At 36.8% G+C, this 22,041-nt stretch overlaps 1 protein-coding gene across 3 annotated transcripts; it reads right to left on the bottom strand.

The window, feature by feature from the left end:
• Positions 1–285: 285 nt before the first annotated feature.
• mtus1a (microtubule associated tumor suppressor 1a) lies at positions 286–21,597 on the bottom strand. 3 transcript variants are annotated; one of them, XM_061901789.1, is made up of 10 exons: positions 21,179–21,597; positions 17,144–17,364; positions 8,144–8,210; positions 5,236–5,450; positions 4,966–5,071; positions 4,643–4,716; positions 4,464–4,556; positions 1,643–1,759; positions 1,451–1,548; positions 286–1,115 (listed from the first exon to the last, which is right to left on the bottom strand). In XM_061901789.1, exons 1-10 carry the CDS (start codon positions 21,297–21,299, stop codon positions 887–889), a joined length of 1,341 nt encoding a protein of 446 aa, XP_061757773.1. In that variant the 5' UTR covers positions 21,300–21,597; the 3' UTR covers positions 286–886. The 3 variants fall into 3 exon arrangements, with proteins under 3 accessions (XP_061757773.1, XP_061757772.1, XP_061757774.1); XM_061901788.1 differs by having other exon boundaries at positions 17,144–17,367; positions 21,179–21,596; XM_061901790.1 differs by lacking the exons at positions 17,144–17,364; positions 21,179–21,597 and adding an exon at positions 8,702–9,191.
• Between the last annotated feature and the right edge of the window lie 444 nt (positions 21,598–22,041).

Genomic DNA, 22,041 nt, shown 5'->3' with positions numbered 1-22,041 from the left:
TTGAATTAAAAGTGTGATGCAGGAAAAGAAGCAAGGAGCTTTGAAGTGAGCCACAAAGAGCAGGATCTGTTTTAAAAGTTTGCCAGGCTGACATCCTAATGTGCTCCGTATGTGGAATGTGTTACGCAGGCCCAGAACATGTTTGGTTATAGTGCTGCTTTTTCCACTTTCTTTCTGAGTTTCAACCTTCTGCAGTAAGCTTGCAGGACTTCACGAGAATAGTGTAATGCCATCTATCAACAAAAGTCTTGACATTTTGTAAGCGCTCACAGATAACCCATATAGCAAGTTTAAAACAAATTTATTAATTGCATATTTCAAAAAGAGTGACACACCAATAATAGTATTTCCACACAAATTCGATTTTAAGGGTGTAGCAAAGTCCTTCCTGCCGATAGACCCTGACTTTAAAGCTGTGTTGGGGTTTTGGGGGTCAGCACGGTGGACTTTACCCAGACTTTGGATTGGTCCCTTGAAAAAACAAAAAAAAGGGGAAGGCCACAAAGTTGGAGGCAGCAGATTCTAAAAGAGATTCTGCACCTGCCACAACTAACATTCATACATGGAAGCACAAACATTTAGAGGGTCACTCGTGCACAAAACCGTGAAACGCTGCGGGGTTCCTACACATGCAGTGTGTGAGTACAAGCCACCAGTGGTTACAACTCGAGAAAGAAAAATAGTGTTCCATAACAAGTCCTGAGATTCCTTTCACTCAATAGACGTGACAGCCAGAGAACATTGTGGCCATTCTTATTAAGTGCGTGTGCATCATTTTTTTTAAAGTCAGTGTCTCTGTGGGCGGGGGGCATCTGAAGAAGACCGCTGAAGTGCCAAGAGGGGCAAATTCAAAAAGCGTTTTCTTCCTGGAAGCAAGAGGCCGCCGTTATCTGGGCGAGAAAGGCGGGGATGAACAGGCGTCAGGGCTGCGGGGTGACGGGAAGCTGAAGGAGTGGGAAGGAGATGTAGAAGTGGGGGACATCTTGTTAGGGCTGCTCACATCTCCGTTGTGGAGCTTCCACAGCAGCTCTTCATTCTCCATGGACAAACGCTTGTTCACTTTGGACTCCTTCTGGAGGAATTGCTGCAGCACGGCCCGCTCTGTGGACAGCTGCCTGCGGCCCAACATAACATCACCTCAGACAAGACGCTCAACCACAACTGCACACTCTTGCTGCCAATCAAAACAAGAACTGATTGCTTGGAGGCGACCACACTGCATCCCACCAGACGTACTCTGCATGTTCTTATTGATGAAAGCTCAATGAAATGTACCCCGGCGGGAGACCATTTCTGTACTTACACAGTCACTGTGCCAAACTGTTAACACATTGTCGGAAACTACAAAGCATCAAATAAACCACACGCATGTGCATGATGATTTACGTGAGAATGCATGAGGCTGGTAACGTTCTAGTAGTGCAGGGAATTGTTGGGTGTCATACCTTACCTTGAAATTGCAGTATGCTTCTCCATGCGAGCTTTGAGGTCCTCGTTCTCCTGCTGGACCAGCTTAAGGCTTTCATCCAACTTCACGTTTTTCTCCATCTGGACCACAAAATAAGTAAATGCTTGAATCATCTTTTTTTTAATTATTATTCTTACAAATAGGGCAGTTCATTATCTCGCCTGGAGATCTTACAAGTTTGTCAATTTCCATCATCTTCTTCTCCTGCTGGTGTAGTTGTTTGTTTTTGATATCCAGCACCACCTTCAGGCTTTCCAGCTCCTGCTCTAGGTACACAGTGTGCGAGTCCTTCTGCAGAGACACACAAATATATTCAAATAGGATCTAAAAAACAGCAGCAACCCTGTGTTAATCATGAGAAGTATTCAGTATATAGTAAGTAAATATAACAGTTCAGTAAGAGAAGTAGTCAACAGGGGGCGCTATGTACTGTATACATGTAATGTTAGATTTCAACTTGAATGTACATTGGACATATTTATATATCATATATACAGTAGTAGGGGTGCTCGGGAAAAAGAAGTGATTCACATCCAATAGGTGAACTGTATTTATTTATTCTATATCGATTCAAATGTTTTTATTTTTTTCGATAATCGATTTTGAAAAAGATGTTCCAGGCCATCGACGCCTATTCACTAAACAGCCAAGAGGAGATAACTAGTTTTTAAAAGATTCTATTATACTTTTTATACCAAATAATATATTGCAAGAATCGGTTTGAATGGAGAATTGATTCATCGTGCAAACAATCGATCGTGAGTTTTTGTAAGACTCACATCCCAGATGTTTGTATTTATTAATATGTATTGTACCGACATTTACTGTAAATACATGTTGCACTGCACTACACTCACATAATGGCTACACTATAGGGAAGTCAAATTGAATAGAATATATGGAAATCCAAAATGATGTAAATAATTAAGTATAATGTAAAGACACATTGAAAGCTGTTATGGCAAATTCATATTTTGTAGTAAGATAAAAAATAAAGCTCACATTATTCATTTTAAGTGGAACAATAGTATTTATTACTCACCCAATTCGGGATAAAAATTATAATGTTATAATTAAAATAAAAACAATTATAATACATTTATAATTATAAAAATTATAAATTAATAGTACGAATAAAATAAAAACTATTAGATAAAAATTAAAACAAAAGCAACACATGAAGGTAAAACATAATGATAACTACATGAAATGAATGTAGTTAGAGTGCCACTGATGGTCACACACACACTAGGTGTGGTGAACTCACCCTCTGCATTTGACCCATCCCCTTGTTCCACCTACTAGGAGGTGTGGGAAGCAGTGAGCAGCAGCGGTGGCCATGCTCTGGAATCCTTTTGGTGATTCAACCCACAATTCCAACCCTTGATGCCGAGTGCCAAGCAGAAGGGTAATGGGTCCCATTTTTTTAGACTTTGGTATGACTCGGTAAGGGTTTGAACTCACGACCTACCAATCTCAGGGTGGACACTCTAACCACAATTTGGCTCGCAGTGAGACATTCATACAAATCAATATAATACGTAAATAAAAAACAGTAAAATAGCTACACAAATTGTCATCCTTCTATGCTGCCTAATAAAATGCATTTAGTATGTCAAGTGAGATAAAATATCTGACCACTCTAGTACAGTACACTGTATTCAGTAAACCTATGAGGGGTCTCCAAATTGAAACCAACTTTTGGAGTGAGCCTTTGAGAAAGGAAAACAAAAACAATTCAAACTTTAAATTAAATAACACCTCCCGGATCCTTTGATCGTACAACACAGGTGAAGAAATAAATAAATTAAAAAAAACTCAGCTAAAAGCTAATACTAACACTTTTGTACATTCTGTGAAAATGTTTTGGACATTTTAGCCAAATATCGCCCACAAAAGGGTGGCTTCGGTTCCCCCTAGATTGTCAAGATACATGTGGCGGTGGGTGCGTGGTCAACAAGATTCCATTGTATAGTTTGTACAATTTGATGTGGTTTGCACATTTTGTAGGTGGCAGTTTGCGGGTATATCTGGCATATATTAAAGTTACATCCACATCGCAGACATGCTGACTACACTTCAGACCGTCGGATGTGTCTTTTTTACATCACAACATCAAGGTTCTAGCATGTAATGGCTGTTTTCAGTGATCAACGTATTTTTTCAGAAGCCGAATTTTGATGCATCACTAGTCAATAGTGCGCAAATAAAAGGCTATTTATATCAATTTATACTGTAACAAGCTGTGCACGGTGATGCAATATTTTTGATTTGGTTTTGATTTAATGTTATTTTTTCTAATGATAAACACACTGTCCATGCCTGAAAGCGAATTGGCGGAGAATGACGACGTTTTGTTGCTTTTGGGGGAGAAACATGGGGGACAAACCTGCTGGAATTGAGCCGGCTGCTGTCATAAGATCCTCTAAAAACGTTAGAAATAGCAAGCGTCTGACTTTTGACTTTTTCTGGGGGCTACAATATATTTTATTAGTTCAATTTGTGGTGGCCATGCTTTAGCCGTGGCGGTGCACCACGTTCAGTTACATTAAGGGGAAACACTGCATAGTCATGACGACCACTTTTAATCCCACAATTATTGATGGCCTGTGTGCAGGGCTAACTGGTTCCAATCAATTGTTCTTCAGCCAAACTAATGTTATTAAATGTAACATTATATGCATTAATTAAATTAACTTGATTATTAGATTTAGGCCATTTGTGTTTCAGGCTTAAAATCATTGTTTGGCCAGTGGCCTATTGTCAAATTAGTTTGTGCACCTCTCTTTTAGACGGATTCATCACCAGTGCATGTTTATAGTGTTAGAAAGCTGCTTTCATTATTCAACCACTGACAGCAGATGTATGGTAAGGGTGGTTCAAATAAGTTCCTTCAATTACTTAACATGGTAGAATGATGAATAGGTTCCGAATCAATACCGATGGGGTGGGACAGTCTCACAGTACTACTGCACCTAACATTATGACATAGTACCTGACTCTCAACAAGCTCTATCCTCTTGTTCTCCTCTGCTGTTAGCTTCTCTATCATGGCAGCATTCTCCTGAGTCAGCACTTCTATCCGTGCCTGCAGACAGAACCCAGAGCTTAATAGATCCACACGGCATCCAGTCATGGTGGCAGGTCATTTGTATGACACAAAGTCCGACTTACAGACAGAGCAGCTTCTGCGTCTTTTAAACTTGCTTCTAAAGACTCCAGCTGCTGATTGTGGATATTTCCGAGTTCTGTACAAGTTATGTGAAATTTGACTATAACAAGAAAAATTATTGCAACCTGGCATGACTCAATGAATATACCTTTAGGTAACAGGGACGGGTAAATACACATATTGAAACAGTAATATGTCTTATGTGACTTCGTCTTAGGGAAGATTATTTTCAATAGGATTGTTTCTTTAAAATATGCAGGCAGAACCGATTAAGTTTGACCTCAGAGGTTCCACTGTGCTTGATGCAATGTTTCCAATCACTCACCTTGTAGTGACTGCTCATGTTGTTGCTCAACACACTGCAGCTGTTCTACATGGCCTTTCTCTAACTCCACCTTCATGGACTTATGGCTGACTTCAAGTGCTTCCATCTTTTCGAAACACATAGAAAGGATTTAATTAACACCACCTCACAAAATAATACAAATAATGTGCCTTCATTAATTATAAGGAAAGTATTATCATACATGTACTTCACGTGTACTCTGTAGTGGCACATGCTTTTTTTCTCTCCAAAATAAACATCATCGCAGACCTGTTGCTGTAGCAGAGCTCTGCACTTGTTTGCCTCCTCTTGATAGCTGAGGTGGTTCTTGTCACACTCAACCTGGTAGAAGACCTGCAGTCGGTGCTCCATGTCTTCCAGGTCCTTCTGGTGCTGCTTCTGCAGTCTCTGCATTGTGTTGTCCAGAGCATTCTGCAAGTCCTGCTTCTCCTTCTCCAATTGTTCAGAGGATTTGACAGAGGACACTGCAAAATACAAACTGCATTCAGTACACCTGCTCCTTTTATATACAAGATACTCGATGGAGGTTCTATAACTGCAAAATGAGATTGTTTTGACTATATCAGTATGGCCATTTAATAACTTCTGTTCCATGCTACAAATGATACACTACATTCTTCTAAAAGTCATGGAAACATTTACCTCACTTGACTAGATCTACCAACAACTCCAAAGTTATTTATAGCCAAGAGTTACAAATTTTGAAATTGGGAACATGGGTAAAGGATTTCAAAAAATGACATTTTCAACATTGTGCAAGTAGAGGCTGTTGCTCTTCCATCTAGTTTGTGCTCAGAGCTGCCAAAATTTTGTGTTTGCAATCCGGGAGATTGCCTAAGTCATCCCCACCCAAAGAAAAGAAAGGGGGAGACGGTGTGTGTTGGGTATGACAAAGGCAGAACATCTGAATGTTAAAAATTAGTTTGCAGTTGCTATTCTGATGTAGTTGTGTCCGAGAGTAACCTGTTTATTTAAGAAAATTGATGAACGACCACGTCATGGTCATCTTTTCCACAACCAGGGAGTATTTTATATATCCACACAAAAACATCACACTGCAAGAGATTATTAACTTTGGTCGGGATTTCGTGACACAAGCGCAGGTTCTGCGTTTCCATCAGAATCCAGAAGAGTTGTCAGCTCTTTGACTGTACTGTATGCTGACCACGTTAGTTGTGACCAACCCCATAGCGGTTGACCACTGATAGAAAAAACAACAACAACATGTTGGAGTGTCTGATAGCTCTAACTGAATGTTAAGATGTGCCGGGCTTTTCAGATAAGGAGTAATTAAACTGCGCACTGCAAAAAGTGGAAATCTATACAAAATAAAATACCTGTAATAGAGGCCAAAAGAGCTTATTTTTTTATTTAAAATACTTTTTGGTTCCAGAGACTTTTCTGTGTTAGACTAATTTGTTTATCTTCATATATGACTCAAAAAAGCAAATTGATTTAATCTAAATAAAAAAAAAAAGATACAAAATTGATCATGATTTAAACTTAATCAACTGATTTTCACTTTTTGTAATCCAGGAGTGAACTACAAGTTTGTAGTGTGTAGTGTGATGTGCCACTTTTCTCAGAGTAGAATAACCATAGCAGATCCAGGGGAGGAGGCAAAGCCAATAATGGGATCATCTATAAGGGTCTGGAAAATACAGGCCAACAGAGGTCTGCATTCTGTAAACATGTTGAACTGGGATGTGTTTATATGAACCTTTGTAGCCCAAATTCATCAGTTGAACATTTGTGCTGTCAAAAGATTAACGTTTTAACAATATTAATCTGTTTCTGTGGTTTAATTTAGATTAATCATGTATAAATATAATTTACTTTAAATCTATATCAATGGTGTTTCATTTTGTATGAGTAAAGAAACTCAAGAAAGAAGAGAATATATGCATGCAATGCTTATTAAGCATCTTTAACAACATGTACATATTCCCCCCAAAAATACATTTAACCACTTTAATGGACATGTTAGGTTACTGATTTTGTGTTATTAAGGTACTATTTTAAAGTGGAGTTTAAAATTTTGATGAAAAGAAAATAATACTTTGTTATATAACTGTTCCGTTATTTTTTTTTTTTGTATACTCAAATTTCCCATGCAGAGGGCTAACGTGCTTATAAGACTTGTTTGATTCTGCAGCAAGTCACTACCAGATCAAATGCCCATTTGTGTTGGGTGCGATGATAATGAATTAATCCACATTAAAAGGGTCAATTTTGAAAGAATACACCCTTTGGCTCAGTGATGACTGTTGGGTCTATTTTACCACACATCTAAAGTTAGATCCATTCTGGCCCATGACTACAAGCAACAGCTAGAGTAGATGTAATATGTGGAATTATATTTAGGCATGTAAGGCAGTATCAGAAGTTCTGGCAGAAATGTACATACATGTACTATTATAGGAAGAATGTAATTACTGCTGAGGAAAGCGGAAGAAAAAAGTTAGATACCCGATTAGCGAAAAGAAAAACGTCAACAATTTTTTTGTTACATGTAGACAACGTCAGAGTGACTTCAACTAAAGAATGTGTTAGATCGGTGCTTTGCAGTTAAGAGCAGTCATGTGGAAGTCCCGAGGCATTTGTAACAAGGTGGGTGTACGCAAGCATTGTGTGTCTTCCTGAAAAATGTGAATGGAAAGAAAAGGTAAAAATTACTCAATCATTTGGGTAGAAGACAAAGGGTTTACAGATAGAACTCTGGTTAAGTACTGCTGCCTTTTAAAAATGTGATTTCGCAAAACAAAGCAATATTTCCAAGAATCTTCTTTTTAATGATCTTAAGCTCATTTGTTAAGATTCTTCTTAAAACTGCTTTAATACAACAGTGTAAACGTAGTGAGTTGGGAACAAAAGTTTCAGTGTGATGATTAGTGTGTTAATTTGTGTTGGAGGGTCGCTCCATAAGTCCAGAAATCTAGTGTGCTGCTTAAAAGCTAGCCGTGGAATCAAACATGCTGCTCTAAGCAAAGAAGACATGATAGAATTAATGAACAAACCAAGGGATGACTGACTGCTTTTGTGTATTGAGACATTATGACCATTCCAGCCATCACTGATTGATGGGCTTACAGTGGAACATGCAGTTTTATGTATGATACACGTACCATTAATGTGTACAATCAGTGGGTCAACTTACCCAGCTCTCCTCGGAGACTGACCAGTTCCTCAGACAGTTCTTTGCACCGCCCCATGGATTCATCACGCTGCTCCCAAATAAAAACAGCACAAACTCAGAATGTTGTCAAAACGAAAATGAACTAATTCTGACACATTAGCAAACATATTGTGTTAAAACCACGAGACAACAACATAAAATGGTAATGTGTTTTTGAATATGAGAAAATGAAATTAAAGTTCCAAGTGCAAATATAAAAGTGCAAAACTACAGCCTCTGAGAAAAGTAAACATAATTAGAATACAGCATAAGGCGAGGAGTATTAAAAGCAAAACTTGATATTCCAATCGTGTTTAGCTTTAACTAATATTTTCAGCTGGCACAGTTTTACTTCTGCCTTCTGACACAATTAGGAAAGCAGCACTTGCTGCAGTGCTCGCTTCCACTGTACTGACCCACACAACATGCCGTTCCACAAAACATGCATAGTTAAAATGTGAATGTGAAAATAGAAAAGACAAGTCAAACATCCCACCCCAATGTAAAACATGTCACTGCAGAAAAGTCAAAGTGAATTACCTGCTTTACGTCACAGGGAGCGTAAAGGCATGCTTTGCTGCCTGAACAGCCCATGATACAGTCCTTGGATGCCTGGGTACCCCTTCCCCCCACTGGGGTTCGAACACACAAATAAAGCCAGGACAAACAGCAGTCCAAGGTGGTTGCACCACCTCCACTCACATCTTCCTTATTTAAGGGAAGGCTAAAAAAGCTGCTTCACTAGCTATGCTGCCTGACTGCAAAGTGCATTGCTGTATTAAAAAAAAAGCTCTGTAAAGGGGCAGGCATCCAAGGAAAGAACACTCCTCCCTTCCTACTGAGGTGAGGTCACTGTATGACAGCACTCCAAGTAGCCAGAATGGAGAAGCCAGATACATTGTACAGAGCAGCCTAACAGGCTGATGGGGCACGACGATAGATACGTAGTGACCTTCCCAGTGGGACTTCATTACTGCCATCCCCCCTCTGATCAAAGCATAAATCTTTCTCAAACCTCTGCACCACTCCCTTATGATCATCTGTTGACTTCATGCTCACAATTCCACTGTTACACACCCACTTACTTATTACTGTGCCAGTTCAAACATCAAGTTTCACTTCAAGAACATAATTTTACAGAAATACATAATGTCTCATGCTGACCAACCTCAAACACGCTAGACATTTTTTCAGCCTGCACTAAAAAAAAAAAAAAAAAAAAAAAAGTAAAAATTAGTTCAACCCACTAAATGAAAGGACATGTCTCACTTTATTTCAAAGGAGAAATTTTGGCTGAGAAATAAATTATATACTGTACAGTCACGTTTTGGTTGCCACTAGCTGCATTGCTACGAGTCATGGAGACTGAAGATTTATGGAACTGCATTTGTTTTGAAAGCTTTCCTTGCGAAACACGAATGCAGGCATGCACAGGTTAGTATGTAGGCACTAATGCATTTCCGCATAAACATAAGTGACATAACTGATTTTACTGTAGAAACGACTAACTGTACACAGACAAAAACACCTATGGATTTAAAAATGGTCATTTTAAAACTTAATGCGAGTCTTTTATAAGACAAGCATTTTTTTATGACGTTGGATATTATATTCCCAGGGGTTTCTCGAAAGGCAAACATTTTGTCTACAGTCTGGGGTATATAACTAAGTATATATCCCTAATCAGGCATAGAATAACAGAGTGGTCAGTCATGAACCAATTGCAATCAACTTGCTACTATTTCTTGGATATAATTTCAATATTGATTTTTAAGCCAAAACAAATACAACAAATTATGAACCTGCTCGTTTCAAAGCATGTAGTCGCTCCACTCCACGGTATCATCACACAATCCGTACATGATAAGAAACAATGTGGAGTGCTAGCTACGAGATGTGGCCACCTCCTCATGTTACCATATCAAGTCAACAGCTGGGGCATTCTCACACAGTGATGGTAAGAGCCGTCTATTCTTGGACCTTTATATTTCCACTAGATTCCACTGTCCACCACAAGCAATGAAACAGACCTCCTAATAGACCAACCAAACAATCTATGGAATAACTAAAAAAAAAATTGTCAGACAAATTAAGGTGTACATCTGTGCATAGTGATAAGTAATGGAAGCAAGCAGAGGAACTATATTGTGTTTACTACCGTAATATGTCACCCACAAAAGAAAAATGAGATTGGTGGCTGAAGTGATCATTTTCGACATAATGTCCCTCAACATTATTGTGTACTTTAATATTACCAGAACAATGTTTGTAAAATAGAGGTCTCCCCATCCAACTTTTTCACTTCCAATATGATACCACTAGTGGCTGATTTCTATATTGATCCCATACATTATCACTACAAGTCATATATACTTATATTATCTTGTAGTGTGGAATGTTAGAACATTTTTAATTAAATTGAAATCATTCAAACAGCCAACAATTGTAGGTATGAAAAACCTATTCATCATTAACCATCTGGAATGGACATATGTTGTCTTTAAGTTGAAGTGGAGTTGTAATTGACTTTTTGGTGACACTTGGTGGTTATAATAATTCAATAAGTTAAGCTCATGAAGCAGTAAGTTGAATGATCTGGACACGATTGTTACTGGATACTTTCTCATACGTGTCTGCCTTGGAGACTTTGTGTATGTGAACGTAATATGTAACTATGTTTATTTGATACTTGTTTTAAATGACAAATGTGTTTTAGACTGCATTATAGTTTAATTGGGGAAACTTATTACATACTGTAAATCTCACTGGCTTTTGTTTGCATAGCTGTCGTGTAGATGTTTGTGTATCTTTTAGTAGCCTATCCATAGCTGGTCCGGTTAACCTTTTAAAAATTACTTCACTAAAATACAAGAAAGACCAAACTTTTGTGCTTACTAGAACACATTTACTATAGCTGTGAAATGGCTGTCCTGTTTTGCACAAGTAAACACGCAGAAGGACAAATTCAAAGGAAGCCCATGAACAATCAAAGAAAAAAATCTGATACAAACATTGATTAGCACTGTAGTGGAACAGGTTCTATTCAGATATGTGGCTTTTGAACGGAAGTGGGAGAAATGGTGGGCCACCAAACCAATATGGCTACCACGCAGCAAACGGCCTGCAAACTATCTGAGTCAGGGGGCCAGATCTTACAATTAAAAGCAGATGAGCAAAAAAACATACTATGCAATGGAATCTATAAGTTATTAAAAAAAGATTTGTTGAGCGATATCATTGATTATCCATCGATTGAGTTCCCAATCATATCAAAATATCTGGTGCTCTGGACATCATTCTACATGACAAAACAGATGAAAACTTGGAAAAAGCATGGAAGTCTACAACTTCTTTGAGTGTGGCTGGGTCAAGGAATTTGGTCCAAAGACTCCCAGATAAATCATGCACAGTTTGTGCTCCGGTAATGATGTATTTCAACTTGTAGATTATTACTTTAGGTCTACTGAGGTTTGTTGCAGGCGCCGTTTAAGAGTACGGCTGTTTTTACCCGTCAAAATATAACTATTGGACTTAATGTGTGTATGCAGAAAACGTCATATGATTGCTGCCTTTGGTAAAAACTTACTGTGTTTAGGTTTTGCTCACATTTGTTTTCTTTTATTTAAACCCGCCGAGTTGGTGGTTTGCAAAACACTCGTATCAAACATCAGTTTTAAGAACTCCCAAACATGATAAAATACAAATAATACTTGAATGTAGAATAACCGTCGCAGAAACTCCAGGTTCTGTAAAAGCTTCTTTCTCTCAGGCCATGAGACTCTTGAACGCATAATAATAATTCCCTCAAATCCCTCTAAAAAACGGATGAACTCGCTGGACTATAAATACAATATAACATACATCCGTAAACGTGAATGCATATGTAAAAGTGCAATATATTTATCTGTACAGTAATCTATTCATATCTGCACCTTATTTTGTATATGCAAACACTCTGCACTTTATTGCTTGTTTATCCTGTACTACCACAAGCTAATGCAACAACATTTTGTTCTTATCTGTACTGTAAAGTTAAAATTTTAATGACAATAAAGAAGGTCTACGTCTAAGAATGGGAAATACTAAACGTCAAAAGTATTATCAAACAAACCTTTAACAACGTGCTCACTGCATACTCATGCGTTTTTCGACTCTGCTCCCATGGACTGGAGTGCTTGTTACTTAACTTGACGTGTTTTGTAAAATCTTGACATCTTTTGCCCTTCTCGATTCCTTTTTGACGAACCCTGAAAAAACTTTTATCCTTGTCGCGATTTGAACGATTACCCAAAACAATGGGAGTATAGGGCATTTTTCATTCGAGAAAGGCAAAATGCCGCCCAGAACACTATGACAATAGACGATCGCTGGCCCACCATTTGTAGTCTCACATATGTAATGAGGACAACCTTCTGAAGTGAAGAAACTCAAAAGAGTACAGGCACCAGCTGTTATTCTGCTATTGACAATGTAACAACGGCAAAACTCTTGGCTTTGTGCTGTAATATGAACAAACAGGCATGTTTGCAATGCAAAGTAGCAAGATTAATCCCTTGAGGTACTGGGCTCCTGGAAGATAATCACATGACTTTGCTTGAGCGATCCAAATCAAACATGTTTTAAAAAAAACCTGACTGGGTGATGACTGTCTGTAAATAGAGAGAGCATTTGGCTTGTTGCTTTTATTCATGTCATATGCAGAGTGACAACGACAAAATAATATGGTAGGAACTGTATATCATAGATTACTTGTTTCACAATCGTTTAAAATATGTTTGATTTTTACACTATCGCCCAGGGATTTTTTATTTTATTATTTCAAAACTAAAACAGTTATACAGGAACATCTAATATTACTGGAAAGCGAAAGTTGTTACTCTCTAAAGTGGTGAAACAAAGTAATAGTATATTAAATTACACCTTTTTAAAGGAAGTACAAGTATAATAGCAGTAGTATAAATATGCAACACTAATTGTTTTAGTTTTTTATTGTTCTTCGGTCAATGGTCAACAAAATAAACAAACTGTTGTACATTCTTAGATTGAAAATGAAAATGTTGCAGCCCGAAAGGGTTCAGGCTGAATTTGAACACTTATTGCGCCTAACCCTATAAACAATCACAAGTAAAAAATGAAATGAATTTCCGAAAATTATGAAACGTCCTTTGCACAACATATTATGAATACACATTATACAAAACATGAACGTAGTTCAATCATATACACAGTAAAGACATGTGAAATATCCTTGCGCACGTATTAAACCTTTGCACCAAATACATACTATATATACAAACAATTATACTTCCATTATTATTTATATCCCATATTTATTTTTTAATTAACTACAATGTTTATTCAAGAGTGATATATTTTTTCAAGACATTGGTCTTAAAGTGTTTATTAAATGTGTGAATGAAACTGGAACATTTTAAGGAATAATCCAAGCTGTTCCACAGTTGAACCTCCCTGACAGAAACACACATACTTTTTAAGCTCGTTCTTATGTTTGCTTTCTGAACCTCTGAGGTCATAGGGATTCTCTCTGGGTTTGAACCTTACTTGTAGACACCCAGGCAGCAGGTGGTTATGAGCTTTGTAAGTCACAATAGTAGTATTGAGGTCAAAAACATTTAATGTTTTAATGTTTTTAATTTAATGAACAGAACATTGGTATAGTAATGATAGTTCGCATAATTTACAATTCTAATTGATTTCTTTTGAAGTAAGAATATAGAGTTGATGTTTGATTTATAATTGTTACCCCAATTTCAACACAATAGTGAAGTGAAGTGAATTATATTTTATATAGCGCTTTTCTCAAGTGACTCAAAGCGCTTTACATAGTGAAACCCAATATCTAAGTTACATTTAAACCAGTGTGGGTGGCACTGGGAGCAGGTGGGTAAAGTGTCTTGCCCAAGGACACAACGGCAGTGACTAGGATGGCGGAAGCGGGAATCGAACCTGCAACCCTCAAGTTGCTGGCACGGCCACTCTACCAACCGAGCTATGCCGCCCCAGTACATAATAGTTAAGATTGATTGATTGATTGATACTTTTATTAGTAGATTGCACAGTTCAGTACATATTCCGTACTATTGACAAATAAACGGTAACACCCAAATAAGTTTTTCAACTTGTTTAAGTCGGGGTCCACGTTAATCAATTCATGGTAGATATGGGAGTATGAAATAGTTATATAACATGTTAAGGGCCTTTTGATTTAGAGAGTTTTTAATTTTATGTAACATAGCAACAATTTTTGCCATCTTTGTCTTAAGTATATCTATGTACAGTTTCCAATTGAATTTATCATCTATATAGATTCCCCAAAATTTTATTGAATACACCCTTTCTATCTCCATATCATCAATTCTTATATGACGCTGTATGTTATTTTTCCTATTTCCAAAAATTATATATATTTTACTTTATTTAGGTTGATTGATAGTTTATTGGCATCAAACCATTGCTTTAGTAGGTGGAGTTCAATCTCTACAGTCTCTAGGAGTTGGTCTAGGTCTTGCCCAGAACAGTACAGACTTGTATCATCAGCAAAAAGAATACAGTTGAGTTTTTTAAAGATTTTACAAATATCATTATTATACAGTAAAAACAATTTTGGTCCCAGTACATAACCTTGGGGTACTCCATGTGTTATAATCCTTTTATCTGAATCTACATTGTTCATATGCGCATACTCTGCCACCAAGAGAACTTTTCAACCAATCATAAGCAAGACCTCTGACACCATACCTCTGCATCTCGTTTAAAGGTAAAGTGTGATCGATGGTGTTAAAGGCTTTGCTCAGGTCAATAAAAACGCCAACAGCAAACTCCCTCTTATCAATTGCAGTGGTTACCTCCTCAACTAGTTCCATCACTGCCATGGAAGTGGACCTATTAGATCAAAAACCGTATTGGTGTTCACTTAGCAAGTTATGCTGATGAATAAAACTGTCTAATCTTGAGACAAATAATTTTTCAAGGACTTTTAAAAATCGTGAGAGTAAAGAAATAGGCCTATAGTTTGTGAACTGATGCATATCTCCACTTTTAAAGATGGGAATGATTTTTGCCGTTTTCATTTTCTTTGGGAAAACACCTTTTATAAAAGAAATATTGCATATATAAGTGAAGAGAACAGCTATGAAATCAACAATTTCCTTGATCAGCGAAAAGTCCAAGTCACAGCAGTATGTTGACTTCTTGTTTATCTGAGAATTTACAATGGTTGTGAATTCACTTTCATGAACAGGGGAAATAAAAAAACGATTCTAAATTGTTTTGAATGTTTTGTTCATTAAATTTTGCACTGCTTTCAGGTTGTACAATTTAATTTGCTAAATTAGGTCCAACATTTACAAAAAAGGTGTTAAAAGCACCCGTTATTTCTTTAGGGCCATTTATAGTTTGATTCTTTTCTATAAAATAGCTTGGATGTTCCTTATGTGTCATGTTTTTTTTTTTAATGATACCATTTAAAACTTTCCACGTACCCTGGATGCTATTTTTATGTTGTTCTAATAGGTTACAGTAATATTTTCGTTTGCTGTGCTTTATTATTTGTGTTAACTTATTTTTGTACGTTTTATATTTGTGTTCAGTTTCTTTGGTTCTGTACTTTAAATGTCTTCTGTAAAGATTATTTTTCTTTTTGCAAGACTTCAATATTCCTCTTGTGATCCACGGTTTGTCCTTAACGGTGCTCTCTTTAATGTCATATTTTTTTATTTTTTAAATTAGTTAGTGTTTATCGTACAGTTCTACAAAAATATTAAGAAAAGTTTCATATGCCTCATCCGGGTCTATGGAAGTATAAACCCCCACCCCTCCCAGTCTTGAACACATAACTCAAGACTTGAATGCTGCCATAGTTTCTGGTGTGTGGTGTCTAACAAATCTATATTGAACTGATTTTTTTTTCTCTTATCAAAGAAATTGTGGAAAATGCTGAATACAGGTAGATGATCACTTATGTCATTGACTAGTAGTCCAGCTGTTACTTGATTCTCCGGTTGATTGGTAAAAATGTTTTCGATCAGTGTGGCAAAGTCTATTGTCATTCAGGTTGGTTTTGTTATAAGGGGAAATAAATTATTACTGTACAATCAATCCTGTTATAAAATCTGTTGTTTTGGTACTGTCCATGGGGTTCAGAATATTGATATTAAAATCACCGCACACAATATGGATTTTGTTTGACTTACTAAACAAATAATCAAATTTTTCATTGAACATATCTAAACATGATCAGGTGTTCCATAAACACAACTGACATTTATTTTTTATTTATTTTTCTACTTCAATTTCTACAGTTATACATTCAAAGACTCCAGCTATAGCAGTTGATTTGCTGTCAATCTTCCAACATTTTAAATCTTGATTTACAAAAAGTGGTACTCCTCCTCTCCTTTTACCAACTCTGTTTGTGGTGAATAATTCATAACCATCCAATCTCATTTCACAACATTTGTTGTCATCGAGCAAAGTCTCTGAGACTGCAACAATACTACATTTTTTGAACTGGCTCATATATTTTCTAATATTGTCAAAAAATTGTATACACGCTTCGGCTATTAAAATGTAATACAGTAAATGATTTCTCCACATTCACACATTTAAATTTTTCGTCTGTGTAGTACTCACAGTTTCTGGTAACATTATTGTAAAGATTACAATTGGCATCTATATAACTGCCAAACTCATTTAAATTACAGTTATAACTGATATTGTCAGAAAAGTCTAGTTGAATATGACTATAATTATTATACAGTTTACTACTACGATTATTATCAGTACTTCTACATTCAAATTCCTTATTACCAATATGGTAAATATAGTTTTTAATTCACTTTCCATTATATTTTAGTTTATTTTTCTTTGTACAAATGACCCATTTGTATCCACCTCTAGTGAAACATTTGCATAGAAACACACACACTTAATATGATTATTCTGAAAAAAGAGTTGTCATACCTCTGCCAGCGTTTTCTGCAAGACAACAGTAACTGCCTCAAATCTGCAGGTAGAGGCTGCAAGTAGTTCTCTGAGATGTTGGATTCTCTGATCCTTAGTGTCACCCTGTGGGAGAATCGGCGGTACCACATCAGGGCGTCCAGTATTCCGCTTTGATTGGGATGTTTCCACTTGCTGCAGAGGTGGTTGCTGGCGGCAACTGGCTTTTGCTTTGTTCTTGTCTACTGTAAGAGAACATGTGTCGAGAGCCGTGACAACATTCATAATCATCATTGTCATGCCCCGTTCCATAAGCACAACAGTTGGTCTGACAACACCTCCAACGCTATACACCCTAAAAAATGTTGCAAGCTCCGATGTCCAAATTGTCAATGGTTCTGAAGTCTGCAAAGGTTCTATTCAACCAGCTGTACTGACGAGCCCCTGTCCTGCCAGACATATAGACCTGACATACAAATGGATACCCTGAATGCAATTATTTTTCCATTTCCTAATTTTCCTGAAGGAACTCTCCTGAAGGAATCAATAAAGTACTATCTATCTGTCTATCTAATTCAATGTAGAGCTCAGTAGACCTGGTCACCAAAGGCAGCTTGTTTTGCTTCTGTTGATTGAGATCAGCTTTATAAATACATCACCACCCATATAAAGGGCACGATCCATCCATCAATCAAAATAAAATACCTAAATATCTGACACCTGTGAAAAACAATGACAATACCCAAGAGGAAACGTGTCCTGCGTGTTGCGTAACAAGGCAACAAGATTAAGCTGAGACATACCAGCTCTGATTGGTGGAATACTATACCAGCAGGGAATATAGTGGGGTTGTTAATTGATTCACACAGTACCGCAGGCAAGTATTGTTTTAAAACAAATATATCGATATGTCGGACAGAAATAATTGCAGTGTGTGCCACAGTGCACTGCATAAGTACTATCAACAAACTGTGACCAAGTGTATTTTTGCTATACAAAACAATGATTAATACGTGTTGGTAGTTAAGCAATGAAGCCTGTAACTTACTTTGGAAATAACTTATCAAAGGCCTCTTCGATCAGTGCAAAAACTATCAAAATCATGTAATAATGTATCGTATATTTAATAGGTGTTACACATCAGGATAGTACAGCTTGCTGATTTTTGATGGCATGGAATTAAACAGATCATCATGTCATGGAATTAGACAGAACATGATTGGGCTCTGCTTCTCAGCAATACATTGCCTTCAAAAGCAGCTGACGTTTTATTGAATTAGGACACCCTCTACTGGCTGTAAAAACAATGTTCCAGATTTGGGAATATCAATGATTAAGATGACATGAAATATCAATGTAAATGTTGTGGCGGTGTCAACATAATGCTCACAATAAATTAGTTGTTAAATACATATGTAACCGAACATTTTTATTTTTGGAATTAAATAGATATAAACCTAAATGTAATTATTCATCAACCTTAATTCTTTAATTATGAATGCCCTTTGAAAATGACCAAAAACAAAGCATGTTTAATAGACATTTAATATTCTATGTGGAAGAAATTGCACATATGTCTCAGAATATATATTCTATTTAGTGCCTAAATATCCAAATAAATTGCTGTACTAATGTAGGCATATTGCACATGTAGTTAGAATGCTGTGGGTCTTTGAAGTAGTGTTTATTTAGATTATTTTCCAATGAATGATAACAATGAATAGATAAGTTGCGAGTTGCACATCTTTGGCTTTGTATGTGGCCAAACTGAATAAGTTTTTTTAAGATTAAAGACCAAAAAATATGGCCCAATATTTTGTTGGATACAATTGTGTTATGAATTGATGAGATTATTACATTTAACTTTTTCAATACATTCGGGAGTACATTTTATTTTAGTTATTTTAGTTTTATGTTTGGAGTGCAAATGTTGGATCTCATGCAGCCATTATACGTATACACACCCACTATGTAATCCATTATATTGTTAATACCCCTCAAATATTTTTATAATATAAAGAACTGTAAAAAAACACATTTATTGTGCCAATAATATAAATAATATACCGAAATCATTTTGTATGCACACCAATTTTCCACAGGAGCTTTAAATATCGGTCATGATGGCTAGTGGCATTACACAGAATGTCTGTTATGCATTACTTGACAACATGAAACAGGCTAAAAAGCTAAAATATGAACATCTTCTAATCGCAACAAGAGTTGTCAGTCATGGTGAAGCTGACACTATGGTTGGTAAAAAAATTGGCATTCAAGTTTTTATTTTTATTAGATATAACGTTACTTAACCCTCCAAAAATAATTTTGTTAAGTGCTCAGTGTAATAAGCACCAGTCTAAAAATATTGCTTCTTTGGAGTTGCTTTCTGTCTTCTGTCATTGACAGTTCTACACGTGATCCGTCAGATAATGTGGACTGAGAAGTGGGACGACACCGGGGAGGAACTCTTCTGCGCACGATTAACTGCAGGTGTAATTTAAAATTAGATGAGTGCATATTTGCATATGTGCGCAGCATGCTTTTAAATTAGAAGAGTGCATATCTGCATATGTGCGCAGCATACTTTTATTAATCAGATTTTTTTTGTGAGTACCAACATTTTGAGGTTCCTACTAACGCAATGTTTCACATTGGAAACCACACACTTAGTGTGGATTCCAACACCACACCAACTTAGTGTCCTAGTGGTTGGAGTGTCCACCCTGAGATCGGTAGGTTGTGAGTTCAAATCCCGGCCGAGTCATACCAAAACCATAAAAATGGGACCCATTACCTCCCTGCTTGACACTCAGCATCAAGGGTTGGAATTGTGGGTTAAATCACCAAAAATGATTCCTGGGCGCGGCCACCGCTGCTGCCCACTATTCCCCTCACCTCCCAGGGGGTAAACAAAGGGATGGGTCAAATGCAGAGGGCAAATTTCACCACACCTAGTGTGTGTGTGACAATCATTGGTACTTTAACTCAACTTAACTTGTTTAAATGAGGCTCTAACCGACTAATTTTCTACTGTTTTGTGCCCAGAATAAATTGTTTTACTATGTTTTATTTTAAAAATAAAAATCTGCAAATTATTTTTCCTCCTCTGACTAGTGAGGTCTCAGCAAAATACAGAGCATTTATTTCAAACATCCTCCTTGCAGCCTGCACAACAATTACAGCAGTTTCTGTTTCTAATGCCATGCAAGGAGATATCTCACCATAGAACGTTGATGATAACAACCAGTCACTTTATTGAAGTGCTAATTTGACACAATACCGGACAATTCAGTTCAGTGTAATGTTGTATAAACCAAACTGGAGACTTACATTTCATCTTCTGTAATAATAAATGCAGCACTGTAAATCAAATTCAATTTAAGTCAATAATGCTATTAATTTTAGAAAACATGCATCCCATTTCAAATTCCATTAGAAAAACTATTACTTAATCATTCAAAAATAGCAGGGAACCACTTTACAAACTGATCAACAGACACAGTGATGCTTCCATGGATCAACCGTGAGACCAACATAACATAGGTTCATTTCAGAAACATGCATTCCATTACAAATTCCATTAGAAAAAGTATTACTTAATCTTTCAAAAATAGCAGGGAACCACTTTACAAACTGTTAAACAGACACAGTGTTGCTTCCATGGATCAACCGTGAGACCAAAATAACCTAGGTTCATTTCAGGCTGAAACAGGAGATCTGGGTCTCTCTGTGAGGGCAATATGAAACCAGTCACACACACACACACGCACACTAAAAAACATGTATTAACTTATGAAAGCAAATATCTCAAGTAAATTTATGTGTAAATAAAATGTTTTAATCCTAACTGAATCCTACTACAGTATCTTGGTGGTATTTACTGTGAATGCTACCAATACATGAAAGATAAACCTGCTCCTACTTTGCCAACAAGTTAACAGTCATGCTAAACATAGATGCCCACATTTTACAACACAGGTCAACTACCAAAAGCTCAGCTAATTTAACCAAAAGACACCGACAAGTTAACAAATAATATAACATAAGGTTACAAACCTGCTTGAAAAACCAGTGAAGTTTTCCTGCATCCAGACAGCAGCTGAATGTTTCGGAGTAAACCCTTTGCTGTCAGACGCACGTGGATGTTTGAGAGGGAGAATTTTGGAGACCATAACATTGCTCATAAATCAGGCTAGAAAGCCACTGTTTTAGTCAACAAGTGCATACAAAAAAAAAATCTATGTATTCGGTATACACTGAACACATTCTCAAGTACCAGGCTGCTGATAACTTAAAAAACTGTTAAAAATCACTTATTCCATTGAGTGTTGAGGAAAAAAACTGTTAAAGTACTGATAGATCAGCAATGTAGGACAGCATGCAAGATTTCCAAAAAACCTAATCCTGCTGGTAAAGCCTACAATTCCAGACGTGATGATGATGTTGCTGTAGCTAAAGCAGGAAGCGAGGATGCCAAGGTTGAGAAGGGGGATGGGAGGAGCAAAAAAACATTGCAGCCAATGACTATTTTCACCGGCCCCCCCCATATTCTCTCTATGTTACATGGAGAAGAGATGACAAGCCAGCTCTGGGCAAGGTTTGCTAAACTAATGCTGTAATGTTAATTTTCCAGAGGGATCTCTCCTGAAGGAATCAATAACATTCTATCTATCTATCTATCTATCTAAGCAATGACTTTGTGATAGCATCAATTCCACAATGTTAAAGAAGAATTGCACTTTTTAAAATTTTTGCCTAAAATTCACAATTCCTATGAGAGTTAAGAACACATTTTTTCAGTGCATTTTAACTTATGAAAAAATGTGAATAAAAGTCTGCTTATAATTAAGCTAATGGAGCCATGATGTTTTTGTGTCTGTTGACATCCATCCATCCATTTTCTACCGCTTATTCCCTTT

Source organism: Nerophis ophidion, linkage group LG05, assembly GCF_033978795.1.
Source record: "Nerophis ophidion isolate RoL-2023_Sa linkage group LG05, RoL_Noph_v1.0, whole genome shotgun sequence".
NCBI classification, from domain to species: Eukaryota; Metazoa; Chordata; class Actinopteri; order Syngnathiformes; family Syngnathidae; genus Nerophis; species Nerophis ophidion.
Note: the sequence above shows the minus strand (reverse complement) of the source record. Positions and strands in the feature narration are given on the sequence as shown.

What these genes read in the sequence shown, in the direction of transcription:
- mtus1a (XM_061901788.1), bottom strand. Translation starts at nt 21,299, where the DNA reads ATGTTATGGTCTCCAAAATTCTCCCTCTCAAACATCCACGTGCGTCTG. An exon ending in TAGAGCTTGTTGAGAGTCAG is followed by an intron (nt 1,760 to 4,463) that starts GTACTATGTCAT and finishes GTGTCTCTGCAG; the next exon opens with AAGGACTCGCACACTGTGTA. An exon ending in AAGCATACTGCAATTTCAAG is followed by an intron (nt 1,116 to 1,450) that starts GTAAGGTATGAC and finishes GTTGGGCCGCAG; the next exon opens with GCAGCTGTCCACAGAGCGGG.